At 45.3% G+C, this 21614-nt stretch overlaps 1 protein-coding gene across 2 annotated transcripts in view; it reads right to left on the minus strand.

The window, feature by feature from the left end:
• P2RX7 (purinergic receptor P2X 7) overlaps nt 1-21614 on the minus strand; it is a 319484-nt gene that overhangs the window by 262139 nt on the left and 35731 nt on the right. The window contains exon 2 of one of the 2 annotated variants that reach the window (XM_040416068.1): nt 2400-2550. The exons of the other annotated variant lie outside the window; for it this stretch is intronic. Within the exon in view, the coding sequence (XP_040272002.1) occupies nt 2400-2503 (104 nt within the window). The 5' untranslated portion in view covers nt 2504-2550. The remainder of the gene's footprint in view (nt 1-2399; nt 2551-21614) is intronic. 2 annotated transcript variants of the gene reach the window in all.

The following is a 21614-nucleotide window of genomic DNA, read 5'->3' on the forward strand; positions in this document are numbered from 1 at the left end:
TACAGTGGGGCAAAAAAGTATTTAGTCAGCCACCAATTGTGCAAGTTCTCCCACTTAAATAGATGAGAGAGGCCTGTAATTTTCATCATAGGTACACTTCAACTATGAGAGACAGAATGGGGGGAAAGAATACAGGAAATCACATTGTAGCATTTCTAATGAATTAATTGGTAAATTTCGGTAAAATAAGTATTTGGTCACCTACAAACAAGCAAGATTTCTGGCTCTCACAGACCTGTAACTTCTTCTTTAACCCCTTAAGGACTCAGGACTTTATTTATAAAACAATACCAAATTTACCAAAAAAAAATAAAAAATTGCAAATTTCCAAGTTTCGATTTCTCTACTTCTATAATACATAGTAATACCTCCAAAAATAGTTATTACTTTACATTCCCCATATGTCTACTTCATGTTTGGATCATTTTGGGAATGATATTTTATTTTTTGGGGATGTTACAAGGCTTAGAAGTTTAGAAGCAAATCTTGAAATTTTTCAGAAATTTTCAAAAACCCAATTTTTAGGGACCAGTTCAGGTCTGAAGTCACTTTGCGAGGCTTACATAATAGAAACCACCCAAAAATGACCCCATTCTATAAACTACACCCCTCAAGGTATTCAAAACTGATTTTACAAACTTTGTTAACCCTTTAGGTGTTCCACAAGAATTAATGGAAAATAGAGATACAATTTCAAAATTTCACTTTTTTGGCAGATTTTCCATTTGAATAATTTTTTTCCAGTTACAAAGCAAGGGTTAACAGCCAAACCAAACTCAATATTTATGGCCATGATTCTGTAGTTTACAAAAACACCCCATATGTGGTCATAAACCGCTGTACGGGCACACGGCAGGGCGCAGAAGGAAAAAAAAAACTCTGGCGGTGTCCTAGCCATGTGCCCTTGGGTGCCTTATTGTAAATAGGGACCTGAGGGCAAGCGTATTGTGAACACTGTTCAGACTTCAGTTTTGCCCATAGTTTGTTTGTTTACAGTGTCCATCAAATTCAGGAGAATCTCCTGATATATACCGCTAACAAATTCCACTGTGTAGCCCATAGAGTCAGATTATTAAGTGTAGTATGGGGGGGGGGGGGGGTTCCATTTCCATTTGCTACTGGGGGTGCAATATGCCTTATCTGTATAAGGCATCGTAATATCCTGTCCTGGCCCTGACCACAGGACACCTACAGAGGTCTGCGCATTAGCGTGCTACTACAGGGCAAGGAGAAAGGATGCTGATGCTTAACCTTGTCAGTTCAGGGGAGGAGGGTGTGGAAAATGGAAGAGCTTCGGTGCACTAAAGCTCTGCTTTCACTGGAATGGCTAAATGGATTTCCATCATTTAGTTAGGTTTTAACTCATGCACAGGTACAGTATTAAAGGGCTAGGTGCAATGATGCAGAGAAGACTAGCTATGAGAGGCAGAAGCGGTAGGTTTATGGTGCACCGAGTGGCTTGGGGACCCTTTCTTGGTACACTTAAGTACTACTGTAATTTAAATATGGATTAAAACACGAATTTCTCTAGATTGTAGCATTGTATTTAACAGCAAAAGATACATGTACAATATTCAGCCTTAGCATTGTGCAAAAAACAAAACACAAAGTTAGACCGCACATCCTGTAAAGGCACTGTGGTTAGCTTGAAAGTGATTTTTCAGTTGATAGACTCCCTTTAATGACTAACGCCTCTAAAGCGACAAATGTTAGGCCTAGTTCACACGAACGTTTTTTTTGCGGGTGTACGGGCCGTTTATTTGTGTTTCGTATACGGTCCGTATACGGAACCATTCATTTCATCCGTTTTTCCGTTCCGTTGAAAGATAGAGCTTGTCCTATATTTGGCCGTAAATCACGGGTCGTGGCTCCATTCAAGTCAATGGGTCCGTAAAAAAAACGGAACACATACGGAAATGCATCCGTATGTCTTCCGTTTCCGTTCCGTTTTTTGCTGAACCATCTATTGAAAATGTTATGCCCAGCCCAATTTTTTCTATGTAATTACTGTACACTGTATATGCCATACGGAAAAACGGAACGGAAAAACGGAACAGAAACACAACGGAACTCAAAAACGGAACAACGGATCAGTGAAAAACGGACCGCAAAAAACTATAAAAGCCATACGTTCGTGTGAACTAGGCCTTATGCACACACACCACAAGAGTAACAGCTGGAAGAAACTTGTGGAAAACATGCATCAAACTTGTACTGCGGCTTCCATTTAGCTTCTCCAGAAAACCTGCTTATTGCTAGTACTTCATGGATTATCTCAGAAAGTGACACATCATACAATGACTATATACTGTCTGCATTGTCTGCAGGTATGGCAAGGGAGTTCTCACCTACAGACTCACCGCCAAGAAGTAAAACAAAGTGAGACTGTGTGTACCCACCACATGTACATGAAGACTCCTGCAGAGATCACCCATTTCAGCGTGCCCAGTGGTACACTCCTAATCCGGAGCTCCTTGTCAGTGCTGTATTCACAGAAGGACATGACTCCCGGTCGGACGGCTGCTGCTCTGAACAAGTATTCAGTAGCTGCTGAAAATAAAAGCAACTTTCACAAGAAGCCTGACTCACACCGCCTCCTCACTGGCTGCTCGCCCTGCACAAGCGTTTGTGACTGTGGTGGGAAGGGCTCTGCCCTGCAAAGTTGTCAGCCTGAATGTTTCTTTAAAAAAGTTACCCAAAAATCACCAACCAACATTTTTACAGACAAGTTGGAAAAACTGAATAATTGATAAAGATAATGAGAGACAGTTACTATAGTGTCTGCACCTGTTTTTAGGCCTAAAAATGCTATTTAGGCCTCATGCACACGGCCGTTGTTTTGGTCCGCATCCGAGCCGCCGTTTTAGCGGCTCGGATGCGGACCCATTCACTTCAATGGGGCCGCAAAAGATGCGGATAGCACTGTCCGCATCCGTTACTCCGTTCCGTGGCCCCGCTAAACCGCTAAAATAATATAACATGTCCTATTCTTGTCCGCGCTTTGCGGACAAGAATAGGCATTTATATTGACGGCTGTCCGTGCCGTTCCGCAAGTTGCGGAATGCGCACGGACGCCATCCATGTTTTGCGGATCCGCGATTTGTGGACGTGTGCATGAGGCTTTAGACTGTCATATTTTAGTCACATTTACTACTGAAAATGTGCCTGTTTTGGAGGCATGTGCGCCTCGTTTGCCTATTTCAATTTTTTAGACTAATTCAGACATTTTCAAACTTTTGTGACTGTCTTCTGACCTATTTTTGCGCTTGTTTTAGTCTCAAAAACTTCACATCACCGTTTCATTTTCTGTTCTCCTGATCCTGTAAAAAAGGATCCTGTGCATTAGTTATGCACATTTGGCATTCTTTTGAGCTATTTCCGTCTGAGATCAGTTTTTTTAGACAGAAAAAAAGTTCTGCATGCAGACCGACAGGATTTTCTTGACAGTTGGCTATTTTTGCTTCTGGTATTAGAGTACTTTCACACTTGCGGCAGAGGATTCCGGCAATCTGGACGCAAACGGATGCATTTGTGAGACTAATCCAGATGCGGGTCTGTCTCACAAATGCATTGCAATACCTGATCCGTCTTTCCGGTTCACTTCCGGAAAAACGGATCCGGTATTTATTTTTTTCACAGATTTAATGGTCTGCGCATGTGCGAACTGATCCGTTTTGCCTGAACATTTCAATGCATTTCAATGGAAATTAATGCCAGATCCGGCATTCCGGCAAGTGTTCAGGATTTTGGACCAGAGAGAAAACTGCAGCACGCTGCTGAATTTAATTTGGCCAAAAAACGTAGAGACTAAACTGATGCATCCTGAACTGGATGCTCTCCATTCAGAATGCGTTAGGATAAAACTGATCAGTTTGTTTCCGGTATTGAGCCTAGGACAGAACTCAATACCGGAAAACAAAAACGCTAGTGTGAAAGTACCCTTACTCATCACCAGTGGCGGATTACAATAGGGACGTTTGGGTCGGCAGCCCCGGGCCCAGCACCGCTGGGGGGCCCAACGCTGACCCGAACGCCCACATACTGCGGCGGGGAACGGGAGCGCATAGCTCCCTGTCCCGTCGCCGATCACCGCTATAGGCTTCAGGCCTTGTAGGCCTGAGGCCTATGCGGTAGAGAAATCCCGGCGCAGGCATGGGTGATGCCGTCATCGCGCGCCTGTGCCGGGACGCAGCACTGTGACGGGCCTGACTTATCCCGCCTTCCTCTGCGAGCAAGCGCCTGGCCCTGGACATAGGTGAGTATTTATCTTTTCATTTTTTTGTTCATTTTTTTATTTTTTATTTCATGTGCCTACTTTGGGGGGAAGAACACACAGGAGGACATATTAGGGAAGTTAAATCGAGTACATGGGGGGGGGATGTGGGGGCTGTATGGGGCCAAATTATTATGGGAGGGAATACTATGTGGGGGAAAATTACTAGATGGGGCAGTGTGGGGGCAAATTGCTATGTGGGGGCAGTGTGGGGGGAAATCGGTATGTAGGGGCAGTGTGGGGGCAAATTGCTATGTGGGGGCAGTATGGGGGCAAATCGGTATGTGGGGGCAAATCGGTATGTGGGGGCAGTGTGGGGGGAAATTGGTATGTAGGGGCAGTGTGGGGGCAAATTGCTATGTGGGGGCAGTGTGGGGGGAATTTGGTATGTAGGGGCAGTGTGGGGGCAAATTGCATATGTGGGGGCAGTGTGGGGGCAAATTGCTATGTGGGGGCAGTGTGGGGGCAAATTATTATGGGAGGGACTACTATGTGGGGGCAAATTTCTATATGGGGGCAGTGTGGGGGAAACTATTGTGTGTGGGGAAATTGCTATGTGGGGACAAATTACTATATGCGGCAGTGTGGGGGCAAATTACTATGTGGGGGCAGTGTGGGGACAAATTACTATATGGGGCAGTGTGGGGGCAAATTACTATGTGGGGGCAGTGTGGGGGAAACTATTGTGTGGGGGCAGTGTGGGGGAAATTGCCATGTGGGGACAGTGTGGGGAAATTGCTATGTAGGGGCAAATTACTATGTGGGGGCAAATTACTATGTGGGGGCAAATTACTATGTGGGGAAAACTATTGTGTGGGGGCAGTGTGGGGAAATTGCTATGTGGGAACAGTGTGGGGAAATTGCTATGTGGGGGCAAATTACTATGTGAGGGCAGTGTGGGGGCAAATTACTATGTGGGGGAAGTGTGGTGGAAATTACTATGTGGGGGCAGTGTAGGGCAAATTACTGTGTGGGGGCAAACTACTATATGGGGGCAGTTTGGGGGAAATTACTGTGTGGGGGCAAATTACTATGGGGCGATTACTATGTGGGGGCAGTGTGGTGGAAATTACTATATGGGGGTGTTGCTATTGGGGAGGCACTGTAGGGGCAATTCTATTATTTCTTGGGACACTATACAGGGATTATTACCTGGAGCACAATATAGGGTGGTATTATTACTGGGGGTCTCTAGGGGACATTATAGCTGCTGTGGACACTATAGGAACATTTGGGGTAATTTATCAGACTGGTGTAAAGTAGAACTGGCTTTGTTGCCCATAGCAGCCAATCAGATTCCACCTTTCATATTTGACAGCTCTTTTGGAAATCCAGTTCTACTTTACACCAGTTTGATAAATTACCCCAATTATGTCTATTAGGGTCACTATTTTTTCAGCAGTATAGTACCTTGGGCATTGGGGAGCACAACGGGCACAGTATTGGGGGTGGCAGGATGACACTGTGGGGACACCAGGATGAGGAGGTTGATGGAAAAATTTAGAAATCTAACGTGTCTGTGTTACAAACTGTAGAGACGAGATGCGGCTGAAAGAATTTGCCATGGTGGTCTGGGTCAAATGGAGGAGAAGAGGAAAGAGAAGGTCTACATGACAGGAGATGTCACTGGATGTAAGAGGTATGTGGTGCTGTATTCTCCTCCATGCCTTTTTTATTACAATTATATGTATTTAAAATTTGGTGACCAAATTTTTCAGTTTAGGACCCAATTTGGGGTATTTTTTTTTAGTCTGAAGATGTCATATGGCCTAAGAAGAGACTGTGGCGCCCATGAAGCACCGCAGCCTCTTCATACAAAAAAATAAAAAAATAAACTAAAATGGAGGGGGGGGGGGGGCCAAGTTGGGTAGACAGCCCCGGGCCTATCATGCACTTAATCCGCCCCTGCTCATCACTAACTGAAAAAGCATTGCAATGTTTTCAATGCACTGGCCTCTAAAAAGCTATGCGTGAAACCTCTAGCTATGCAGTAAATCACTGTACTTGCTTTCTATACTGCCCAACCACACTACTGAGTAATTTTGAAACTGTCAGGGATCAGGACTGCAACGCTGATAATTTATGTTATTTTATTTATTTATTTTTATTTCATTGCTAGTTTTGGCTTCAAAAACTGCATTAGAAACCCTGAAAGTGTGGCTGTTCGCTAGGAAATCAGAACTCCTACAGCCTTTTTTTCTGAGGTCCTGGGCTCATGCAGACTAGCATAGCTTGTTTTGCCATCTGCAAATTTGCGGATCCGCAAAACACAGATAGCAGTCATGTGCGTTTCACATTTTGTGGAATAGGACGTCAGGCCCATAAAAGAACTGTCCTATCCTTGTCCATAATATGGACAAGAATAGGACATGTTTTATTTTTTTGCGGTGTGTTTGCATCTTTTGCAGCCCCATTGAAGTGAATGGGTCCGCATTTGACCCGTATAAAATATGGATTAGATGCGAACTAAAACAATGGTCGTGTGAATGAGCCCAAACTCAGAACTGCCAATTCTCAGGCAGGGGATTTCTTCTCTTCAAGTGTATTATTTGGAAACACCGGGGCACATTTACTAAGCTTGTCTACAGTGGTATTGGAAACTTTTGTCTTTAATTTGCTCCTCCTAATTTGCTCCTCCTTTCATAAATCAGTTTTGTTTTTGTTGGTGTAAGTCTAGCATCTAGTGTTTGTTTTCTTGTAAGACAGATACATAATCATGCCAGCCCTGGAGTGGAGTGGAAATTAGACTGTTTTTATGACTAAATCAAGCATGAAATAAGGCACACCTACATAAATAGGTCAGAAAATAGGCGCAAAGGTTTGAAAACTTCAGAATTAATCTTAAAACTCAAAACAGGTTTGTGACTTAGAAAATAAGACAGTCGGAAACAGACTTTTTACTCATGAAAACAGGTGCAGACACTATAGTAAATGTGCCCCACTGAACTGCATCTTCCATTGTTTTCACCGCTTTTCCAGTTTCCAATGAGAACACAGGTAAAACACTATTAAAACTGCAGGTATTCTGTACATGTGGAAGTTCATCTTGCATAAATGACATAGCCAGAAAATATATAAAAATAATGGAGAAGATTTACTATTACTAATACTGTCTAAGGGCTCATGCACACGAACGTTGCATGTTTTGCGCTCCGCAAATTGCGGATCCGCAAAACACACATACTCCTTGTCTGCATTCCTCATTTTCTGGAACGGAACATTCGGGCTATAATAGAACTGTCCTATCCATGTCCGTACTGCGGACCAGAATAGGACATGCTTTTTGAATCCAGAGGGAAAACAAACCAGGCTGGTGTAGTGAGCTGCATTTATATTTATATAAGGAGATATATAATGCGAGTTTGACCGTGACGCGTGGTTGATTAAGTCTGGTTGCGTAAGTGTGTGACTTAAGATTAAGTGACTTTAGATTCAGGGACTTCAGTGGGGGACTGCAATTAGCCAGTTTCTTAGTACTACATTATATTGTATTTTTCGCTTTTGTGGTGTAATCCCCATTTAGTATGTGTTGCACAATTGACAACGCAGTCCAGTGCACATCTTGCATGATGTATGCAGTCCTGGAACAGCCGTTCGAGGGTGTATATCTTTGTTCAAGATGTGAGCAAATTACCCGTTTGGAATCGCTAATCGAGTCTCTAAATGGGCAAGTTGCAACACTGAGAGGCATTGACAATTTGCAAAAGTTTGCTTCTCACCGAGGAGGCTGAGGAAAGTGAGGTAGCTAGCTGGGTAACAGTTAGAAAGTGGGGTAGAGGGAAGAATGCCAGGGAGGCTAGCCCTGATCTGACACACCCCAACAAGTTTGCACGTTTGGCAGATGAGAGGGATATCAGTCCAGGGACGGCACTGCCGCAGCCGGACACTTCCTCTGCCAGTCAGGGGAATGTCAGCTCCGGTAAGCAGGGGACCAGGAGAGCAGGGCAGGCCAGACAGGTGCTGGTAGTGGGAGACTCAATTATTAGGGGAACAGATAGGGAAATCTGTCACAAAGACCGTGATCGCCGAACAGTGTGCTGTCTTCCTGGCGCTAGAGTTTGACACATCGCGGATCGGGTTGACAGATTACTGGGAGGGGCTGGAGAAGATCCAGCGGTCATGGTCCATATCGGAACCAATGACAAAGTTAGGGGTAGGTGGAGAGTCCTTAAAAATGATTTCAGGGATTTAGGTCAAAAGCTTAGGGCAAGGACCTCAAAGGTAGTATTTTCCGAAATACTACCTGTACCACGGGCCACACAAGAAAGGCAGCGGGAGATTAGGGAAATTAACAAGTGGCTCAAGAGCTGGTGTAGGAAGGAGGGGTTTGGATTCCTGGAGAACTGGGCCGACTTCTCTATCGGCTACAGGCTCTATCGTAGGGACGTGCTGCACCTCAATGGGGAAGGGGCAGCTGTGTTGGGGAAGAAGATGGCTAGAAGGTTGGAGGAGTGTTTAAACTAGTGACTGGGGGGGAGGGTAATTACGTTACAGGATGGGAAGATAGTGCAGATAGAGACCGGGGGCAAGGTAGTGGGACTGGGGGAGGAATGGAAGGAGGGACTAGAACAGTTCAGAAGGAAAGGTGTAGGGTAAAAAATATACATAAACCTCTTAATTGTATGTATACTAATGCCAGAAGCCTGACTAATAAAACTGGTGAACGGGAATTAGTGATGTGTGAGGAGGACTATGACATAGTGGGAATAACTGAGACATGGCTGATGGATGATAGCTATGACTGGGCAGTTAATGTACATGGTTACAGTCTGTTTAGAAAGGATCGTCAAAACCGGAGAGGGGGAGGGGTCTGCCTTTATGTAAAGTCCTGTCTAAAGCCCACACTCCGTGAAGATATAAGTGAGGGACATGAGCATGTGGAGTCACTGTGGGTAGAGATACATGGAGCTAAAAACAACAATAAATTACTAATAGGAGTTTACTATAAACCACCTAATATACCAGAGTCCACAGAAAATCTACTACTAAATGAGATAGACAAGGCGGCAAATCATAATGAGGTGGTTATTATGGGGGACTTCAACTACCCAGTTATAGACTGGGAAACTGAAACTTGTAAATCTCATAAAGGAAACAGGTTCTTGGCAATAACCAAAGACAATTACCTCTCCCAACTGGTTCAGGACCCGACTAGAGGGACGGCCATACTGGACTTAGTATTAACCAATAGACCTGACAGAACAACAGACGTGCAGGTTGGGGGACACCTGGGAAATAGTGACCATAAAGTAATAACCTTCCAATTATCATTCAAAAGAGCGTTTCTACAGGGAGGAACAAAAATACCAAACTTCAAAAAAGCTAAATTTAGCCAACTAAGAGAGGCCATAGGCCTAACTAAATGGGATAAAGTCCTCATAAATAAAAATACAGCCACAAAATGGGATATCTTTAAAAGCATCCTAAAATCTCATTGTGAGAGGTACATACCGTATGGAAATAAAAGGTTAAGGAACAAAAAGAAACCAATGTGGGTAAACAGAACTGTAAAGAAAGCAATAAATGACAAAAAGAAAGCATATAAAACACTAAAACAGGAGGGTAGCACGGAAGCACTGAAAAACTATAAGGAAAAAAATAGAACATGTAAAAAACAAATAAAAGCGGCCAAACTAGAGACCGAGAGATTAATTGCCAAAGAGAGTAAAACTAACCCTAAAATGTTCTTCAATTATATAAATGTTAAAAAGTATAAATCTGAAGGTGTCGGCCCTTTAAAGAGTAATGGGGGGGGGAGTCGCAGAGAGCAACGAGGAGAAAGCAAAGCTGTTAAATATTTTTTTCTCCAATGTATTCACTGAGGAAAATAAACTGTCAGATGAAATGCTGAATGTTGAAATAAATTCCCCATTAAAAGTGTCCTGTCTGACCCAGGAAGAAGTACAACAGCGACTTAAAAAGATTAAAATAGACAAATCGCCAGGACCGGATGGCATACACCCCCGTATCCTAAGGGAATTAAGTAATGTCATAGCCAGACCCTTATTTCTGATATTTGCATATTCTATACTGAAAGGGAATGTCCCACAGGATTGGCGCATGGCAAATGTGCCAATATTCAAAAAGGGTCCAAAAACAGAGCACGGAAACTATAGGCCGGTAAGTTTAACATCTGTTGTGGGTAAACAGTTTGAAGGTTTTCTGAGAGATGCTATGTTAGAGCATCTTAACGGAAAAAGGCAAATAACGCCATATCAGCATGGCTTCGTGAGGGATCGGTCATGTCAAACTAATTTAATCAGTTTCTATGAGGAGGTAAGTTCTAGACTTGACAGCGGCGAATGAATGGATGTCGTGTATCTGGACTTCTCCAAAGCATTTGACACTGTACCACATAAAAGGTTAGTATATAAAATGAGAATGCTCGGACTGTGAGAAAACGTCTGTATGTGGGTAAGTAACTGGCTCAATGATAGAAAACAGAGGGTGGTTATTAACGGTACACACTCAGATTGGGTCACTGTCACTAGTGGAGTACCTCAGGGGTCAGTATTGGGCCCTATTCTCTTCAATATATTTATTAATGATCTTGTAGAAGGCTTGCATAGTAAAATATCAATTTTTCGCAGATGACACTAAACTGTGTAAACTAATTAACACTGAAGAGGACAGAGGGATCTGGATAGATTGCAGGCTTGGGCAGAGAAGTGGCAGATGAGGTTTAACACTGACAAATGTAAAGTTATGCACATGGGAAGGAATAATGCAAGTCACCCATACATACTAAATGGTAAAACACTCGGTAACACTGACATGGAAAAGGATCTAGGAATTATAATAAACAGCAAACTAAGCTGCAAAAAACAGTGTCAGGCAGCTGCTGCCAAGGCCAATAAGATAATGGGTTGCATCAAAAGGGGCATAGATGCCCGTGATGAGAACATATTCCTACTACTTTACAAATCATTAGTCAGACCACACATGGAGTACTGTGTACAGTTCTGGGCTCCTGTAAACAAGGCAGACATAGCAGAGCTGGAGAGGGTCCAGAGGAGGGCAACTAAAGTAATAACTGGAATGGGGCAACTACAGTACCCTGAAAGATTATCAAAATTAGGGTTATTCACGTTAGAAAAAAGACGACTGAGGGGAGATCTAATTACTATGTATAAATATATCAGGGGTCAGTACAGAGATCTATCCCATCATCTATTTATCCCCAGGACTGTGACTGTGACGAGGGGACATCCTCTGCATCTGGAGGAAAGAAGGTTTGTACACAAACATAGAAAAGGGTTCTTTACGGTAAGAGCAGTGAGACTATAGAACTCTCTGCCTGACGAGGTGGTGATGGTGAGTACAGTAAAGGAATTCAAGAGGGGCCTGGATGTATTTCTGGAGTGTAATAATAATACAGGCTATAGCTACTAGAGAGGGGTCGTTGATCCAGGGAGTTATTCTGATTGCCTGATTGGAGTCGGGAAGGAATTTTTTATTCCCCTAAAGTGAGGAAAATTGGCTTCTACCTCACAGGGTTTTTTTTTTTGCCTTCCTCTGGATCAACTTGCAGGATAACAGGCCGAACTGGATGGACAAATGTCTTTTTTCGGCCTTATGTACTATGTTACATGTTTTATATTTTTGCAGATTTGCTCGTTTGCGTTTAGAATGGGTCTGCATCTGACCAGCAAAAAATGCAGAATGGATGCAGAGAAAAAATAACTTCGAGTGTATGAGCCCTTAAATTTAGGGCTCATTCAGATGAGCATTGTTTCAGCACTGAATATAAAAAAAGAAGTCGTATCTGTCCTTTATACTTTCTCCTAATTTTGGCTTCAGGAAGCATGCATGTGCTCGTACCCTAACATGTTGGGTAGTTATAAATTTAAATGATTGAAATAATTTAAATAGACAAGATACAACAAGAATGAGTGCCCTGTACTTCAGCATGCTTACATTGTAAATAGGGGGAGGGAAACAAAGTTGTAAAACCAGAACTATCATGAGATCCTAGCACTATAAATCCAGCTCTGGTGTAACCATAAACTTTGTAGATCAGTGATTGACAGTGAGAAAAGATTAGTTAATCTCCCAATAGAAAAGTCACAGATAGGCATCATGCACATGGCCGTTGCCCGGCCGTGGCCGTATTGCGGCCCGACAAACAGCGGTTCCCCAATATGTGGGCACCGGCAGTGTGCGCCCTGCTTCACGGATGCGGACCGATTCACTTGAATAGGTCCGCAATCCGGAGCTGTGGTGCGGAACAGAGGCACAGAACCCCACGGAATCACTACGGAGTGCTTCCGTGGTGTTTCTGTCCGTACCTCCGCACCGCAAAAAAACAGAACATGTTCTATTATTTTGCAGTGCGGACGGATCACGGACCAATTCAAGTTGAATGGGTTTCGATCTGTACCAGCCGCCGCACCGACGTTGCCTGTGCATTGGGGACCACAAATTGCAGTCCCCAATGCACGGAACAGTCGCACAACGGCAGTGTGCATGAGGCCATAGGCAATACAAAGAGCCCACAAATTTGGGTATAGCTGATATCAAAATACCTGGTGGTGCAGTATCAGATTCTGGCTTGGAATCCCAGAGTATACAATTAAGAAAACTGCAGCACTCCTGCAGTATAATAAGGTGGTCTATTGAGTAAGGCCTCGTTCACATCACCGTTTCTCCTTTCTATTCTCCGGCGCCGTTGAGGAGAAGGAGAACGGAAAGGATGGATTCTGCAGATAACTGAGACTTAACTGAGCGTAACGGAGCCTAAAGACCTTATAGACTATAATGGGGTCCGTTTGGTGTCTGCTCAGAACATGATTTTTGAGCGGAGACGAAAGTCCTGCAGACACCGAACGGACCCCATTATAGTCAATGGGGTCTTTAGGCTCCGTTACGCTCAGTTAGGTCTCAGTTATCTGCAGAATCCGTCCTTTCCGTTCTTCTGCTCCTCAACGGAGCCGGTGTCATGCCCTGCTCAGGTTATGTGCGGAGGTCTGCCAGGTTAGCAGCACGTGTGTCGTTTTTTGTTTGTTTTGGGTTTGGAGTTGAGCTGTATCCGCCTCCCTTCAGGTGCACTGGGTGGGGTCGTTTGTGTGAGTTTAAAATACGCTCTTCCCAGCGTACTAACCAAAACCTGGAGACCTACTTGAGGTGTTTTGTGGCTGAGAACCAGGAGGACTGGTCCTCATTCTTATCTCTAGCAGAGTTTGCTTTGAATAACCATAGGAAGGAGTCCACGGGTAAGTCGGCATTTTTTGGCGCATACGGTTTTCATCCTCAGTTTGGTACCTTTTCTGAGACTGGTTCCTCTGGGATGCCAGAGGAGGAGAGATTTTCTTATGCCTTGTCTTCTATCTGGCGGAGGATCCAAGTTAATTTGGACAAGATGGGTGAGAGGTATAAGCGAATGGCTGACAGGAGACGTATGACTGGTCCGGACCTGTGTGTGGGTGATCTGGTGTGGTTATCTACTAAAAATATTAAACTGAGAGTACCATCTTGGAAACTGGGTCCAAGATTTATTGGACCTTACAAAATATCTGCAGTTGTCAATCCAGTGGCTTTTCGTCTGGATCTTCCGCAGACCTGGAGGATCCATGATGTGTTCCACAGGTCTTTACTGAAGAAATATGTGAAACCGGTGGAACCATCGCCATTTCCTCCCCCCCCCTGTTCTGGTTGATGGCAATTTAGAGTTCGAGATTTCTGGGGTTCTCGACTCACGTGTTCTTTGGTGTTCCCTCCAGCACCAAGTACACTGTAGGGGATACGGCCCCGAGGAGAGGATGTGGGTTCCGGCTGTGGATGTTAGTGCCAGCCGACTGATGAGGGCCTTTCTCAGGGCCCACCCGGATAAAGTTGAGCCGGGGTGTCCGGAGGTCACCCGTAGAAGGGAGGGTACTGTCCTGCCCTGCTCAGGTTATGTGCGGAGGTCTGCCATGTTAGCAGCATGTGTGTAGTTTTTTGTTTGTTTTGGGTTTGGAGTTGAGCTGTATCTGCCTCCCTTCAGGTGCACTGGGTGGGGTCGTTTGTGTGAGTTTAAATTACGGCCCTTCCCAGTGTCCTGTGCAGGTTATAGCTTCTATCTTGCTCTGATGAGAGGTGGATTTGCTGTTTCTGCTCTGCTACAAGATAAGTTGGTTTTGGTTTCCTTTTTGTGTTCTGTCTAGGCTGTTTGAGAGACACCTGAGGAAGCAGGCTGCCTCTTTCCCCCTTTCCACCATCTCAGGGATTTTAGGGAATATTCAGCCTTAGCCACGGGGGCATGTTGATTCCCACCTTTAGGGTCTGAATGTGGGCACAGAAGTCCAGGGAGAGCTGGTAGGGAATTGTCAGGAGGTGACCTTTATCCCCAGCTTCTGGCCTAGACGCTTGTTTTGAGGTTTTCTGTGTGTTTATTGTATCTTGTATCCTACCCACCGTGACAGCCGTAGAAAGAAAAGGAGAATCGGTGATATGAACGAGGCCTAACCAGCACCAAATATATATATATACAGTACAGACCAAAAGTTTGGACACACCTTCTCATTCAAAGAGTTTTCTTTATTTTCATGACTATGAAAATTGTAGATTCACACTGAAGGCATCAAAACTATGAATTAACAAACAAGTGTGAAACAACTGAAAATGTCATATTCTTGGTTCTTCAAAGTAGCCACATTTTGCTTTGATTACTGCTTTGCACACTCTTGGCATTCTCTTGATGAGCTTCAATAGGTAGTCCCCTGAAATGGTTTTCACTTCACAGGTGTGCCCTGTCAGGTTTAATACGTGGGATTTCTTGCCTTATAAATGGGGTTGGGACCATAAGTTGCGTTGAGGAGAAGTCAGATGGATACACAGCTGAAAGTCCTACTGAATAGACTGTTAGAATTTGTATTATGGCAAGAAAAAAGCAGCTAAGTAAAGAAAAACGAGTGGCCATCATTACTTTAAGAAATGAAGGTCAGTCAGTCAGCCGAAAAATTGGGAAAACTTTGAAAGTAAGAGCTATTTGACCATGAAGGAGAGTGATGGGGTGCTGCGCCAGATGACCTGGCCTCCACAGTCACCGGACCTGAACCCAATCGAAATGGTTTGGGGTGAGCTGGACCGCAGAGTGAAGGCAAAAGGGCCAACAAGTGCTAAGCATCTCTGGGAACTCCTTCAAGACTGTTGGAAGACCATTTCAGGGGACTACCTCTTGAAGCTCATCAAGAGAATGCCAAGAGTGTGCAAAGCAGTAATCAAAGCAAAAGGTGGCTACTTTGAAGAACCTAGAATATGACATATTTTCAGATGTTTCACACTTGTTTGTTATGTTTATAATTCCACATGTGTTAATTCATAGTTTTGATGCCTTCATAGTCATGAAAATAAAGAAAACTCTTTGAATGAGAAGGTGTGTCCAAACTTTTGGTCTGTACTGTATATATATAACATAGCTGTGTTTGATTACTAAATAAACCACCTCATTATTCAAACTGGAGGAGTGCTGCAGTTTTCTTCCTTGTTTAATCCCCCAACAGTCACATTAAAACTGAGGGGGAAAAAATCACAATGCATCAGCACTGGAAAACCGTCCCCCATTCTGCTGGACCTGCAAAGGGAAGATAATTAACCTGCTTCCTGTCGGCAGATGGCGTCAAATCTGTCTGAGGTCTCCATAACAGTATTAGCTCTGGGGTGAGTTTAACTCTAGTCTTACAAATTTTATTAATGTGGCCCTCCACCTCTTTCCAGAATAAGTTCAGAGACTGGCAGAACCACCAGATGTGCGAGAGCGAGCCCTTTCCGTCAAGACATCTCCAGCAAGTTTGCCCTACATAAAAAGTCAGGGGTCCTATACCAGCGCTTGAGGATTTTAAACAAGTTTTCCTGCAGGCGTATGCTTCTAGAGAAGCCATGGGAGTGTGATAAGATAGTTTTGGCCCTCAGTTATATAATATAACTGAGGGGTATCAGGTTAAAATATACAGGGCGGGGTAATATAACTAAGGGGTATCAGTGTACATTATTATACAGGGGTAATATAACTAAGGGGTATCAGGGGACATTATTATACAGGGGTAATATAACTTATATTACCCCTGTATAGTGTACCCTGATACCCCTTAGTTATATTACCCCCTGTATAATTTACCTGATACCCCTCAGTTATATTACCCCTGTATAATGTCCCCCATAACAGTGTGTGTTATCCACAGGTCCCCCATAACAATGTGTCATCCACAGATCTCCCATAACAATGTGTCATCCACAGATCCCCCAAATTATTTTAAAAACCTGCTGTTTCTCTAGATGACCTTATGTTTATGGTAGTGGTAATAGAGTCTCAATGGTCTATAAAAGCAGCTACACTATTTTTACAGACCTTTGAGACTCTATTAACACTACTATTAACTATTAACATAAGGTCATCTAGACTAGAAAAAGCAGGTTTTTAAAATTCTTATTTTTCCCATTTAGGTGTTAGAGCAATCTAATTAAAGTTATGCTTTAACACCTAAAGAGAAAGAAAAAATAAATAAAAACCTACGGTTTCTCTAGATGACCTTATGTTGATAGTAGTGTTAATAGAGTTTCAATGCTTTGTAAAAATAGTGTAGCTGCTTTTATAGACCCTTGAGACTCTATTACCACTACTATCAACATAAGGTCATCTAGAGAAACAGCAGCTTTTTAATTATTTTTTCCTTTAGGTATTAAAGCAATCAAATGAAAGTTATGTTTTAACATAAGGGTCAGAAACTGGGTTTTGTTTAGCCTCTTGGTTATTAGTTTTTCTATGTAAGTTCTCTGGAACAAAGATTTTTTTTCCCTGTATGGTTTATATATGGAGAGCAATGTCCAGTGATAACAGAGAGGACTATACTGTATATTGTACGGGATGGTGCAGGGGTTATACTGTATTGTATGGGATGGCGCAGAGGTTTGTATGCTCTTTGAAGTGACAATTATCTTAGGTTTTCCTATCGCCCACATTTGATGGCGCTGTGCCCAGCTCTGAGCCGACCCCGCTCAGCAGCTGCGAAGGCTTAGAGGGAACACTGTTGCCCCTCCTCTTAAAAAGTAGGGAAGGGCAGATAGTGGCGCTAATGGGGAGAGTTTATTATGGTGCATAGAGAGTCCTGCTGTTCTCATACAATAGGAGAGCATAGTGCGTGTAAGGTCACTAATAGAGTTGAGCGAACACCTGGATGTTCGGGTTCGAGAAGTTCGGCCGAACTTCCCGGAAATGTTCGGGTTCGGGATCCGAACCCGATCCGAACTTCGTCCCGAACCCGAACCCCATTGAAGTCAATGGGGACCCAAACTTTTGGGCACTAAAAAGGCTGTAAAACAGCCCAGGAAAGAGCTAGAGGGCTGCAAAAGGCAGCAACATGTAGGTAAATCCCCTGCAAACAAATGTGGATAGGGAAATGAATTAAAATAAAAATAAAAAAAATAAAAATGAACCAATATCAATTGGACAGAGGTCCCATAGCAGAGAATCTGGCTTCACGTCAGCAGAGAATCAGTCTCTTCATGCCATAGCAAACAATCTGGCTTCATGTCAGCAGAGAATCAGTCTCTTCATGCCATAGCAGAGAATCTGGCTTCATGTCAGCGCAGAATCAGTCTTCATGTCATAGCAGAGAATCAGGCTTCACGTCACCCACCATTGGAACAGGCCACTGTCACACATTTAGGCCCCGGCACCCAGACAGAGGAGAGCGGTCCCGTAACAGAGAATCTGGCCTTATGTCAGCACAGAATCTGTCTTCATGTCATAGCAGAGAATCAGGCTTCACGTCAGCCACCACTGGAACAGGCCACTGTCACACATTTAGGCCCAGGCACCCAGGCAGAGGAGAGAGGTCCCGTAACAGAGAATCTGGCCTTATGTCAGCGCAGAATCTGTATTCATGTCATAGCAGAGAATCAGGCTTCACGTCACCCACCACTGGAACAGGCCACTGTCACACATTTAGGCCCAGGCACCCAGACAGAGGAGAGAGGTCCTGTAACAGAGAATCTGGCCTTATGTCAGCACAGAATCTGTGTTCATGTCATAGCAGAGAATCAGGCATCACGTCACCCACCACTGGAACAGGCCACTGTCACACATTTAGGCCCAGGCACCCAGGCAGAGGAGAGAGGTCCCGTAACAGAGAATCTGGCCTTATGTCAGCACAGAATCTGTCTTAATGTCATAGCAGAGAATCAGGCTTCACGTCACCCACCACTGGAACAGGCCACTGTCACACATTTAGGCCCAGGCACCCAGGCAGAGGAGAGAGGTCCCGTAACAGAGAATCTGGCCTTATGTCAGCGCAGAATCTGTATTCATGTCATAGCAGAGAATCAGGCTTCACGTCACCCACCACTGGAACAGGCCACTGTCACACATTTAGGCCCCGGCACCCAGACAGAGGAGAGCGGTCCCGTAACAGAGAATCTGGCCTTATGTCAGCGCAGAATCTGTCTTCATGTCATAGCAGAGAATCAAGCTTCACGTCACCCACCACTGGAACAGGCCACTGTCACACATTTAGGCCCCGGCACCCAGACAGAGGAGAGAGGTCCTGTAACAGAGAATCTGGCCTTATGTCAGCACAGAATCTGTCTTCATGTCATAGCAGAGAATCAGGCATCACGTCACCCACCACTGGAACAGGCCACTGTCACACATTTAGGCCCAGGCACCCAGGCAGAGGAGAGAGGTCCCGTAACAGAGAATCTGGCCTTATGTCAGCACAGAATCTGTCTTAATGTCATAGCAGAGAATCAGGCTTCACGTCACCCACCATTGGAACAGGCCACTGTCACACATTTAGGCCCCGGCACCCAGACAGAGGAGAGCGGTCACGTAACAGAGAATCTGGCCTTATGTCAGCGCAGAATCTGTCTTCATGTCATAGCAGAGAATCAAGCTTCACGTCACCCACCACTGGAACAGGCCACTGTCACACATTTAGGCCCCGGCACCCAGACAGAGGAGAGAGGTCCTGTAACAGAGAATCTGGCCTTATGTCAGCACAGAATCTGTCTTCATGTCATAGCAGAGAATCAGGCATCACGTCACCCACCACTGGAACAGGCCACTGTCACACATTTAGGCCCCGGCACCCAGACAGAGGAGAGCGGTCCCGTAACAGAGAATCTGGCCTTATGTCAGCGCAGAATCTGTCTTCATGTCATAGCAGAGAATCAGGCTTCACGTCAGCCACCACTGGAACAGGCCACTGTCACACATTTAGGCCCAGGCACCCAGGCAGAGGAGAGAGGTCCCGTAACAGAGAATCTGGCCTTATGTCAGCGCAGAATCTGTTTTCATGTCATAGCAGAGAATCAGGCTTCACGTCACCCACCACTGGAGCAGGCCACTGTCACACATTTAGGCCCAGGCACCCAGGCAGAGGAGAGAGGTCCCGTAACAGAGAATCTGGCCTTATGTCAGCGCAGAATCTGTATTCATGTCATAGCAGAGAATCAGGCTTCACGTCACCCACCACTGGAACAGGCCACTGTCACACATTTAGGCCCCGGCACCCAGACAGAGGAGAGAGGTCCCGTAACAGAGAATCTGGCCTTATGTCAGCGCAGAATCTGTATTCATGTCATAGCAGAGAATCAGGCTTCACGTCACCCACCACTGGAACAGGCCACTTCTCACGCATTTAGGCCCCGGCACCCAGACAGAGGAGAGAGGTCCCGTAACAGAGAATCTGGCCTTATGTCAGCGCAGAATCTGTATTCATGTCATAGCAGAGAATCAGGCTTCACGTCACCCACCACTGGAACAGGCCACTGTCACACATTTAGGCCCCGGCACCCAGACAGAGGAGAGCGGTCCCGTAACAGAGAATCTGGCCTTATGTCAGCGCAGAATCTGTATTCATGTCATAGCAGAGAATCAGGCTTCACGTCACCCACCACTGGAACAGGCCACTGTCACACATTTAGGCCCAGGCACCCAGGCAGAGGAGAGAGGTCCCGTAACAGAGAATCTGGCCTTATGTCAGCGCAGAATCTGTATTCATGTCATAGCAGAGAATCAGGCTTCACGTCACCCACCACTGGAACAGGCCACTGTCACACATTTAGGCCCCGGCACCCAGACAGAGGAGAGCGGTCCCGTAACAGAGAATCTGGCCTTATGTCAGCGCAGAATCTGTCTTCATGTCATAGCAGAGAATCAAGCTTCACGTCACCCACCACTGGAACAGGCCACTGTCACACATTTAGGCCCCGGCACCCAGACAGAGGAGAGAGGTCCTGTAACAGAGAATCTGGCCTTATGTCAGCACAGAATCTGTCTTCATGTCATAGCAGAGAATCAGGCATCACGTCACCCACCACTGGAACAGGCCACTGTCACACATTTAGGCCCAGGCACCCAGGCAGAGGAGAGAGGTCCCGTAACAGAGAATCTGGCCTTATGTCAGCACAGAATCTGTCTTAATGTCATAGCAGAGAATCAGGCTTCACGTCACCCACCATTGGAACAGGCCACTGTCACACATTTAGGCCCCGGCACCCAGACAGAGGAGAGCGGTCCCGTAACAGAGAATCTGGCCTTATGTCAGCGCAGAATCTGTCTTCATGTCATAGCAGAGAATCAGGCTTCACGTCAGCCACCACTGGAACAGGCCACTGTCACACATTTAGGCCCAGGCACCCAGGCAGAGGAGAGAGGTCCCGTAACAGAGAATCTGGCCTTATGTCAGCGCAGAATCTGTTTTCATGTCATAGCAGAGAATCAGGCTTCACGTCACCCACCACTGGAGCAGGCCACTGTCACACATTAAGGCCCAGGCACCCAGGCAGAGGAGAGAGGTCCCGTAACAGAGAATCTGGCCTTATGTCAGCGCAGAATCTGTATTCATGTCATAGCAGAGAATCAGGCTTCACGTCACCCACCACTGGAACAGGCCACTGTCACACATTTAGGCCCCGGCACCCAGACAGAGGAGAGAGGTCCCGTAACAGAGAATCTGGCCTTATGTCAGCGCAGAATCTGTATTCATGTCATAGCAGAGAATCAGGCTTCACGTCACCCACCACTGGAACAGGCCACTGTCACACATTTAGGCCCCGGCACCCAGACAGAGGAGAGAGGTCCCGTAACAGAGAATCTGGCCTTATGTCAGCGCAGAATCTGTATTCATGTCATAGCAGAGAATCAGGCTTCACGTCACCCACCACTGGAACAGGCCACTGTCACACATTTAGGCCCCGGCACCCAGACAGAGGAGAGCGGTCCCGTAACAGAGAATCTGGCCTTATGTCAGCGCAGAATCTGTCTTCATGTCATAGCAGAGAATCAGGCTTCACGTCAGCCACCACTGGAACAGGCCACTGTCACACATTTAGGCCCAGGCACCCAGGCAGAGGAGAGAGGTCC

The sequence above is a fragment of the Bufo bufo genome, chromosome 2, assembly GCF_905171765.1.
Source record: "Bufo bufo chromosome 2, aBufBuf1.1, whole genome shotgun sequence".
NCBI classification, from domain to species: domain Eukaryota; kingdom Metazoa; phylum Chordata; class Amphibia; order Anura; family Bufonidae; genus Bufo; species Bufo bufo.